We start from the raw sequence: 10,866 nt of genomic DNA on the forward strand, positions 1-10,866 counted from the left end.
AGAAACATTATCATATATAAGGGTCTGTGTATATATATAATCCATGCTCAAACTAAGAAGTAGCTTTATTTTTGGTACCATACAAAACCACAACATAACGGCACTACAAAAAGAAACAGGCATTAAAGATTTTCAAACAAAATATTTTATAGAAGGTAACTAGAAAAACAAGCCTACACTGAATAAAACATAGCATGCAATGTATTTTGTACGTTCACTGAGAAAATTTGGAAGAAGCAGTATTTCACCAATGCCCAATTACAAATACAAAAGGCATAAAACCTTAGAAAAGACAAACTTCTGATTTAGTAAGAGGTTTCTGATTTTTCCAATCCTCTATAATTCCAACTGTTTTTTTCTTGCAGAGGTCTTATGGTTAGTATTCAGTATTTAAGTGTTTTAAGATTTTTTAAAAAGTGGACCTCAAAAGTATGACATCATCAGGCTTAGGATCTCCAGCATGTGCCTTTAGAACACGAGTTATTTCTTTCTTCAGATTCTCTTGTTCCCATATGCTTTTTGGCACCACAGTATTACTGACAGCCATCCAGTTTTGATTTAATTTCTAAGAGAGAAGCATAAACCCCCAGCTTTTATAGATTACTACTTACTTTCAGGTTTTGAATCCACTACTGCATGATGCATCTCTTTCAGCTGGAGCTGTGCTCTTTGTAGTCTCTGCTCTGCATGGAACAACTTTTGAGAGAGAATTGGACACACCTAAGTACAATCCTTTGAAATGCATATTTAAACAACTAAAACAAAAGAGTATCAAAAAGAATCCCAAATATAAAAAATGGTAGCTGTAAGCATCTGGTGATTATCTGTTTCACGAGGGAATGTGCCAAAACAAATTTTCAACAATTGGCCTGGGTTTACTTGATACCCTCCAGTGTTAATTGAGGTAAGTATTCTTATACTCCCAAGTGATATTTTCCCTACGGCAGAAATTCTTTAAGCAATTTTCAACAAAAAATACAAGTGGCTTGAACATTAGAACAACAAAAAAAATAGCAAGAATCAGGATGGCAGCAGGTAACTACCCTTAGACTACAGTTCTTCACTGCAGCAGAGTTGTCACAGCAATCCACTGTCCAACCCGAGAGCACACTGGAAAGCTTGTTGCCAAACACCCCCCTGTTCATTAGCATTTTTGTGATTTGGAGAGATGTGTACTAAGAACTGGAATTAGCTGGACATCACATTCATTTTACTTATGATCTCACTCAGGTTCAAGCAAAGACCCAACAGCTTGAAAGCCTACTGGTACACATCGATTCCACATCCACATACAGACTGCAATACTAGAAATCTGAAGGTTTTTCTCCTTTTAATACGGTGTTGAAGGTCACACTACAGAATTTGGTGAGATGATATAACAGTATGGCACTGGATGTTATAAAAGTATCTGGTTTTGACAACATAGCTCAGGAATAAAACCTACCCTTATATTCAGATGTCAACTGCTTCCAGTGCTTCCTAGGACATCATCTTTGTCAAACTCAGGGAGCAAACTCCCAAGGTTGCTCCGGAAAACATATTCCCGAGGTACTCGCTGTGTTACTCAGCCCCTAAAATCTTAGTGCAGATGCACAGAGATACAAATCAAACTAAGGAAAGATTTGCTCACTACCATAAATACAAAGACTTCTCTTTGAGTGCTACAACAGTAAGTCATGGAACTGGGACCGGTAAATGACGATGTCAGAGGCAGCTGGGGCAGCCAAGAACCTTGAGTGAGGTTTCCAAACTTGCAGGGTCAAGCCTCTTCCCTTAAAATGTACCTTGATATTTTAACTGGGATTTAGTTTTCTGGTGTTGGGAGAAGCTCTGGACTGTTGTTCCTGATGTACTTTTCAAATGCATGATTCCCAAACAAATAACAACTATTTTTTTTAACGGGTATGCTTCTATGTCAGTACCTGATTTTTTTGTTCTTGTTTCTGTTGAGCCAAAGACTCTTCTCTCTCTTTTTCTAAGCGAAGTTGTCTTGCTATTTCAAGCATTCGTTGATGATTTTGTACTGTCTCCACCTACAGCAAGTGGATAAATAGTGCATGTTACTGTCAGATAGTTGAGAAATACATTAAAGAGATCATATGTCTCACAAGCCCACTCAGCACTTCCTTTCCATACATGTTACTACTCAGAAATGACAGCAAAGTACTGGACTCAAGATTCTTAAAAGCTCTGGACTAACGCCTAGGGAGATTCCCTGTGGGTCAATTAGTTATTCGATTCCTTCCTAGACATACAGTATGTTTATCTTAATCCTTGTTTGCATTCCTAAATCAGAGTTGCAAGCCAAGGATTATGACACTGAAATGTAACAGCGTTACTTCTCTTATTACCCTCTTCTTAAGACGCTCTACTCTTTTGATGAGTTGATCTTTCTCCTCTTCCATTGCACTGATGTCCTAAAAAGCAGAAACAAAATAGATAGTGTTAATTTATTTACTATATAATATGGATTGGACTAAATTCTGTTCAGATAAACACAAAAATCAGAATTTTCTGAATACACTGAAGTGGTTATAATTTTATTGATCTATGATCAGAACATCCTGGATTTCAGTCTCTCTTCTCTCTCTTACTTCCCCCTCAGTTCCCACTCTCTTTATGCTAACATTCCTTCATCCGCATCCTTGAATATTAGTGTGAACATTTAAAATAAAAGCAGGTGCATTTCTCTAAAATTAAACCAAACAATCAGAAAGAACCAAGCAAAAATCAGCATGAATACAACATCTGATGCAGTCAAACATATGTTCTTAATGTTCCCATCATTACCCACTTCCTGGCAGATAATTTTGCATGAAGTTGCATATGAGTGACATTTGCTGCCACTTTTTGCAGTAAAATTGGGTTAAAAGAAACACTTTCTAGTGCTAAAACATGTATCCGATTATTATTCTCCTTTAATCTTATCTTATCACAGCAGGATCTCAGGGATCGATGGTTATGAGAGAAAGGGAAATAAATTCTCCAAATTTAGGCCTTATCTCAACATTTTCTTATCGTGTCCATATGTCTTACTGGAAAGCTGTACCGTGCTTAAATATTTTGCTGAAAGAGGGCAAATATCTTTACTTAACACCTCAGTCACACAGGATCACCATTTTTGTTGAGTAAAGCTCTTAATTCATTCAATATCCTCTGAAATTATTACCCTATATCAGTAAAGCAAAAGGCTTTGTATCAGTTTGCATTCACAGGAAAAGGAGTTCTAATATTGGAAAATCATGCTGAACACAGTCTTGGCAGCCTTGCTTCCCAATCTGCTTCAGAAAGCTCAGTTCTAAGCACAAGCAAGGACTTTCTAATCTGTTTGCCAACAGAGAACAGTTTCAAAAAGGCAGCTGCAGTGCCTACCAGCTCTAACCTCTACAACTTATACACTGCAATGAATCCACAAAACCAACAAAAATAGAACTGACATTCAAAAAAAACCCTAAACAAAAGTTGTGTGATTTTTTTCAGATTTTTTTTACCCTTCTTATTTCTGCAGTAGATAAACCAGATGTTTTGAGCTGCTCGCACTCCTTATGTAGGTTTTTAAATGCTTCCATCAGTTCTTCATACTATAAAATGAAATAAAAACCATGCAGAATGAGCTCGGTGTCCAAGGATTTTCATATCAACATGTTGTTTTACTACTAAGAAGGTAAATATAGAAACAGAAATATCATGAGAACAAGAATTAAAGGCATTTTTTCATCACAAAAGCTTGTCAACTTATAAAGCAAAAATTTTAAAAAATCACAGTGAATTATCTTCCGTTTGAAGGAGCGTTAAGAAGTAGCACAATTTCTTCACTGTTTTCACCTCTTCCCTTGTAATACATAGTGTATTTTCAAAACATGAAGGTAAGATGTTATCTAAAATATATTAACAAATTATTCTCTCTTACTACAAATCGGTGTATATCACATACATAAATTTATCAGCTCAGAAAGGAAGAGCGTGAGCTAACAACATGCTTGATCGAGCAATGGGGCTTGAATTTATACAGCACTGAGCTTCAATCCAGCAAAGCGGTCCAAGAACACACCTGATTTAACACGTGAGAAATAGTTTTGACACATTGTGTAATCATGCCCTCAGTATCTTACAGAGATTGATAGATGTAGTTCGGTAGTTAGAAAGAAGGAGACAGTGCGCTACTTCCACGCCAGTACATTGCCCACCAGTAAGCTTAAACTGAGAGGCAGTGTGAAAGTCTGTGTGGGTAGAGAAATAACAGGGGACAGAAAGAGTTTAGAAATATGGATAGGAAATAAATTTAGACTCAACTTGGAGAAATGCAAGCTGAGATGGAAGGAAAGATAATCTCCACAGAAACAGTCATTAAATGAGATGGAAAAATCTAAAAAGAGAATAGCAAGTCATTTCTTACTTCCCGGAAAGAGCAATTGATATGAATGTTGAACACAAAATGGCAACAGCAAAGGCCAGCTCAAACAAAGGCATCATATCCCTGAGCAGTGAAGCAGCAATTCTATTCTATAAACCCCTGGGGAACCAGCATCTAGAATGCTCTGTTCATTCCTGGTCATTTCAGTATCAGGCACACACTGACAATCTGGAATGAATTAAAAAAATAGCAATAAAATGGCTACTAAGAAGATAAAATAATAGAGAAAGAGCGTCATTAAATGGCAAACGAAGGTATGATAAGGTATGCACACACTAGACAACAAAGAATGAATTACAAAAAAGTAGGAGTAAAACCACAGCTGGCCTGTATTGTATAACTTGAGCATTATAGAAGTTAAATACTTTAACAAATAACAAAATAACAGGTAGTCTCTGAGCAACTGTATTCAGGATTGCTGATGTCCAACAGCTTTCTCTTGCATGGATTCCCCACCTCTTTCAAAAGGGGAGTTGGGTAAATCTTTCCCTTATTGGGACACAAAATTTCAAGACCGGTGGCAAGATTCAAACAAGGGCATAGCACAGTTTGCCAGACCATAACAAGGGAGGGTTTCTCACTTTCACTGAAAAAAAGCTGCAGCTACCCCATGTGCACCCAGAATAAGCAACACACAAATGACCAAAGAACACTCGGGTTCCTATAGTGGAAAAAACCCTTCCTGGCACCTGGGGGCAACTCACTGAAGACTGGACAGCGAGATTTACACCTCAATTTGCTTACTTCTTAAATTATATACTGCAGCCAATCTGATGTCCGAACCATAATGTGATCAGGAAGGTGGCAAGTATTCTGAGCATCTTCTTTCAATAATTTATAAAATTACATTTGAGCTTAATTCTAGACACCCATAAAACTTGACCGTGTTCTAAGATTTCCAAACTCTCATATTCAAAATGTTTCTCTTAAAAGACACTATTGCAAGCCTGTATATCTAAATAATTTAGGCTAAATTCTTTAATTCATTAGTACCTAAATATCTGCATTGTAATGTTAAACTACATTAAGGCAGTGCATTACCCCAGCTTCTGTTTTGAATTAATCAGCAGGGTATTAGTTTAATAAAATGGTTATATTACTGTAATCCCCAAAAGGAATACATCTTACGTAATGGAAATAACGGAGCTGGATATTTATACATATTAAGACTGTGACATACTGAAAAAACATACAATCTGCATTCCTTTCTCTCTATGCTACTTCTGCTTGGTTATTCCAAGTTATAAATCCAATACTGTTAGTGATAACAAAAAAATAAAAGGCTTAGTCAAGCTTCAGTCAGACTATACAGTTTTGCTGGTTAATAAACCGATTTCTCCGTTATAAACATTCAAACCCACTGTGATTTTGCAAGTCATTATACATAACAAAAGGCATAGAAAACTGGATAAAAATTAGGTAAATATGTACCTCAGATAATACCGATCTAAAAACATAACTTTGGCTCACTTTAAGCTCTACATTTCAAACCCACCCACTCTGACTATCTAAAATCAACATTTAATGCTCACAAAAGAAGTGGGAACATAATGAGTAGGAATGTCAGTCCAGGAAAAAGAAATTTTTTACTTATTCACAAAAAAATAAATGGTTGAAGCAGAAGTGGGATAAAGCTAATACAAATATTAGGTGCTAAATACTATACAATCAATTGGTAATTAGGAGACATTGGCTTTTGGTTGGAACATTTTCTGGACAAGTTTGAAGTGGTGATTTATAAAGTTAAAAATATCCATGTCATAGTTCATAAGGGGGAAAAAAAAGTGTTTAAAAATTAAAAATAAAAATCTGTCTTGGCCACCATGGCTCTGAACATTATTTAGCACTCAGTACTTAAAGGGCTTAAAACCTTTTAATTCAATACTACCTATTGAACATATAGACATTTTCAGGGTTACTGGAAGAAAGGTGGTCAAGACATGTATTTCTTATTACAAATTTTTGCTCACCCTTGATTCCATCATGCTCTTAAAACTCACTTGAACATGTATCTCAACATAACTCCCCAATTCATTTATCCCTCTTCCTATTGGCAATTAATTAATGTAAAATGTTGGCAGTCATGAAAAATGGTACCTGTTTGTTGATGTCAGCCACAGTGTCATCCTGTAGGAACTCTGCTGGCACTTCCAATTTGACCAAGAAACGTGCCAGGTAAGCTCTTTTCTTGAGCTCATTGGTCCTCTGAAGAAGCCAATGTAAGACAGGATGAATTACGGGTTTGCTTCCAGTCACTAACCCTTGGCGAAAAGCACTCCTATATAAAAACAACAAAAAGAAAATATCAATAAATCTCAAAGAACACTGGCTTGAAACACACAATTTGCAGTATTTTGACATTCCCTCTCCACTTGCCTAATGATTTTCTTAATGCTGTTAAAAGAGAAAACACTCGTGATGCCAGTTTGCTATTTATGATCCCAATTACCTTGAGACAGATAAAAACCCCATAACACATCAAAAGGCTAAAGCCAGCAACAACGACTCTTCCTTTTCAGCGATATTCTTCGGGAATAAGGGCAATGTGGGAAGAGTGGGGGTTTTCTGAGTTATAACCTGGCGCAGGAGGGTGCAATCCAGCCTCGGGCGGCTGGTCCGAGGGACGGGACCGACCCTTCCAGTCGTGCGGCACCCTCTCCTGGCTGGCTCCGCAATAGCAGCTGCTGCAGCAGGGCCCGAGGGCAGCCTACACCCGCGGGAGCCTTCTGCCGGCAGCCCCTACACCATTACTCCATGGGGACAAAGGAGCAGCTGTCTGCAAGGCGTTAAACATACCCCACTGGGATGCTGGAGGTCAAAAATACACGCAACTACTGAATTCAAGGTCGTTACCGCAACAGCTGTAAAAGATGTTTTACTGTGATGTGTAGACAAAAAGATACTTACAAGTCTGATATACTTCCTGGAGGTTTGTATTTAAGGATACCAAGAAGACTCAACATTCTTTTAGCTGTTTGTTCCGGCAGCTCCTCTCTAATGTCAACAGCATGCTAAATAGTTTTAAAAAAATAAAAATAATTAACCAGTTTGTCCAAGTCACGTTAATTAACTAGTAATACTAAAAAAATTATCCATTTATCACATGATTATGTCAATGAAGTGAGATGCTTCACACATCCTTTTTATCACCAAACTTCCATTCTCTTCTAACGAGTTTTTCTTCAACATGTGTATTCAGGTAAATTTATTCTCCCCTGCTCATGGGACCTCATCTATGCAGAAAAACTGATTACTTCCACCAAGGAAGTCAGATATCCCTGCACAGCAAGGTGCATGTATCTGCACCCCAGATGTACGAACAATCCCTTTCGATCTTACACACATTTTTGGTAGCCTCAAAGGAGAGGGATTCAATATGTATTGCATCAGATAAATCATGAGGATCAGTTCTTGCCCTGTGTACGTGTGCAAGACAACCCGGCCTTTGACTTAACAGAGTGGTTGTCAGTAGGAACCAAGTTAAGATCTGTATCCTGATTCCTAAGGAAAAATATAGTCATCAGTCTCTGGGGGACAGGGATCCAGGGTCCCTGGCCCAAGAAACATTTCCTGGTTTGCCAAAACCACACAGATGTATAGACAGAAAGGATTCTTGCCAGGTGCATTTATTTCCAGGAAGATTCATACAAGCTATTTTGGTAAATCAAACATACCACAGGATTATACGCAGCCAGACCTGAAGAAAAGCAAATTTCTGTGTCAAGCCCATTTAAGATGTTTGCAATTACATAGGTCTGAGCACCTCCAATTGCTTTCCTTACCTTTGGGTCAATCTCCCCCAGAACATCATTGAGCAGCTGCAACAGCTGCGTTGACTCTAAGGAGTCAAATGTGATTAAATTGTAGTTCTTCCTGAAGGGCTCCTGATTGAGCTTCTCAACAATGAACTGGATTTGCTCACTCATGATCGTGTCCTGGAAAAACCTCTGCAGAAAAGACAGAAGCGATGTCGCAAAGCCTCGGCAGGGACAGGGAGCTGCCAGGAGGGCGGCTGAAGGCACCACCTCAGCAAGGCCCACAGCAGCCCAGAGGCGGTGGGCTGGCACCGGGCTCGGCGGGGCCCACTTCACAGAAAGCCTGAAAAGTGACACTGCATTGGTGTCCTACCTTTTAACTGACTAAACTAAGTTCCAGAGGGGACGGATGGGTTGCTTGTGATTTGTGCATGAAAGCTGTGATAGAGCCAGGAACTTAATCCAAGTCTCCTGACTCTTGGATTTGAACTTTAAAACCAGATCATGTTTCCTTTGTGCTTTCAGTCTGTATACTGACCTTTAGGAATCGTATTTACCTACAAGTTCACAGAAGAGATCTACTTTCTCTTGACATGCTTTCCTCGTATCAATTACACTTTTCTTCTGATGAGTATTTTGAGCCTATAGAAGACACAGAGAGAGCAAATGGAACCACTATTTCCTGTGGAGACGTTGGGGGCCAGGTCTGCTCCCCACAAATCACATTAATAGGTAATAGGAAGTGGTGAATGTGGGTGCACCACTTAATGCTAGAGAAACACTTTCTGAAAATACTGATAAACATCTTTTCTTCAGACCTTTGTGCAGAGGAGAGAATGATTGTGCCCACAGTGCTGAGGATGGAGAGGGATCTGTGCTGGGTGCAGCAGGAGGGTGCTGCTCTGAGATTCTCCTTTACATGAGACTATTTCAGTCCCTACACCTTCCAAGAAGCAAAGGACCATTCCCCTCTTCTCACGTCTCTGTAATGTTAAAGAGGCGACAGATAAAGAAGAGGAAGGATGTCTGAAAACTTTAGAAAATACCAAGATAATAAGGAAAAAAAGACTATGAGATTGTTTGTTGTGGTGGAAACCCATGAAGTCTGATTGTTCTGACTCTTGGGGAAGGAGACCTCTGTGACCAGATGTTATTATAGAACTGGACTGGTTGAGCTCCGGCTTGCTGGCCTGTTTGAAAGCTCAACTAATTGAAGGTGGGAGCAAAATCATACATTACAGCCCAGTTCTGTGAGACTTCCCAACTTGGGGATAGCGTCGGGGATCCCGAGTCTTCCTTAAAGTATGTTTTCACAGTCCTTTCTTCCAACAGTTTTGTGTTGTATGTGCAGCCCAAAGTAGCCATACTGCTAGTCCAGGCTGCCCACCTGCTGCTTGATATTTACAGTCTGTAGTGGTGTCTGAATTTGGAAACTTACTGCTTAAAAAATTAAGGTTTAGCTCTGTCTTGATCTCTGTATCACAACAGAAGTTTTACAGCCCTAAAAGAGATGACAGCTTTCAGTACAGCCTTGGGTAGATATTACAGAAAGCAGACGAGATATTTGTTTGACTTCTAACTTAAGTTACCTTAGTTGGGGTGATGTGGTATGTGGGCCAAGTCTTAAAGAATCAAAGGCCAGTGTTCATATATATTTTTTTTATATTTCGGGGGGCTTTTTCCAAATTCCCCAGTTAGAGTGGAGAATGATAGAGTTTCAAGCAGTTTCCTAATGACATGAGAGTTGTTATAATAAAAATTCAGCCCTATAGTTCCATCCAGTTCTCTGCCTATGGCTTATGTTTTATGTTGCTTGGGAAAGGCTTATGGAAGTTGCTTCTTGAAAAGGCAGAGGCAACGGGCAGAAGAAAGAGAATGGAGCCTGCAGATAAACTATCCAGAGTTCTTTAGATCTGCAGGCATGGCTTCATTACTCCCTCCGATTTTCTCCTCCTTTTATAGCTACTGCTGTGTGGATGACTGCCTTGCAAAACTGTGAGAGCTCGACCATAGAGGCCAGCAAATCAGAGTGGAATGAAACCTGAGCAAATCAAAATCATGCTCCATGGGCGAAGAGAGATCACCTTATATGGGAACATCATGGGCAAGAAGATGAATACGTCCGGCTGAGCTGCTGAGGTCAGATCCCAAACAGATGGAAGACGTTAATGTAAAAACAAGAGCATTTAGGAAGAGAAGACAACACTTACTTCTGCTCTGCTTATGCAATCTGAGCCCTCCTGTTTGGCTGGTTTATTATAAATATTGTGTTATGTGTATGTACACATAGGTCTGACTGTCTTATGTTAAAAATCAGTTTCTTTGTGGCTATTCTGGCATCTAAATGCATCACAGATCTGTTTCTGGTTCTAACTTGCAGCGTTTTCAGTTGTTATTATGTAGCAGGATTTTGCTTGCAGAAGTGGCGCTAATACCAACCATAGCAGGATGGACTCTGGTCAGCAAAAGCTTAAGGAGTGATCACTGATGTCTCAAAAAGTTAAGCTTGTTTGTGCAGAATATAACTTGTTCCTATGTGCTAAAGCATTTAAGGTAATATTGACAGACAAGAAGCCTGTCTGGTTTTGAATGTTTTGTCATGACTACGGCCATAGGTAGCATCCGAGGTGATTTAAAATACAAAAGGAATGGAAGAAAAACATCAGATCTGTGTTGTAGAGTTTGTATGTTTTGTGC

The 10,866-nt window shown here is 39.0% G+C and overlaps 1 protein-coding gene across 4 annotated transcripts in view; it reads right to left on the minus strand.

Moving 5' to 3' along the window:
* IFT81 (intraflagellar transport 81) overlaps positions 1–8,493 on the minus strand; it is a 45,761-nt gene extending 37,268 nt beyond the window's left edge. For 3 of the 4 annotated variants that reach the window (XR_003399510.1, XM_026859554.1, XM_026859555.1), the window contains exons 1-7: positions 8,197–8,493; positions 7,322–7,425; positions 6,512–6,692; positions 3,492–3,581; positions 2,352–2,417; positions 1,923–2,033; positions 612–696 (exon numbers count right to left, since the gene is read on the minus strand). Coding sequence is in view for 3 of the 4 variants with exons in the window: in XM_026859554.1 (XP_026715355.1) it covers positions 612–696; positions 1,923–2,033; positions 2,352–2,417; positions 3,492–3,581; positions 6,512–6,692; positions 7,322–7,425; positions 8,197–8,340 (781 nt within the window). In the remaining variant the exon portion in view is untranslated. Of the gene's footprint in view, positions 1–611; positions 697–1,922; positions 2,034–2,351; positions 2,418–3,491; positions 3,582–6,511; positions 6,693–6,863; positions 6,981–7,321; positions 7,426–8,196 lie in introns of those variants that run through there. The other variant, XM_026859556.1, reaches the window with a different exon arrangement.
* Positions 8,494–10,866: the final 2,373 nt, after the last annotated feature.

Source organism: Athene cunicularia (assembly GCF_003259725.1).
Source record: "Athene cunicularia isolate RWA chromosome 15 unlocalized genomic scaffold, athCun1 chr15_part1, whole genome shotgun sequence".
Classification (NCBI taxonomy): Eukaryota; Metazoa; Chordata; class Aves; order Strigiformes; family Strigidae; genus Athene; species Athene cunicularia.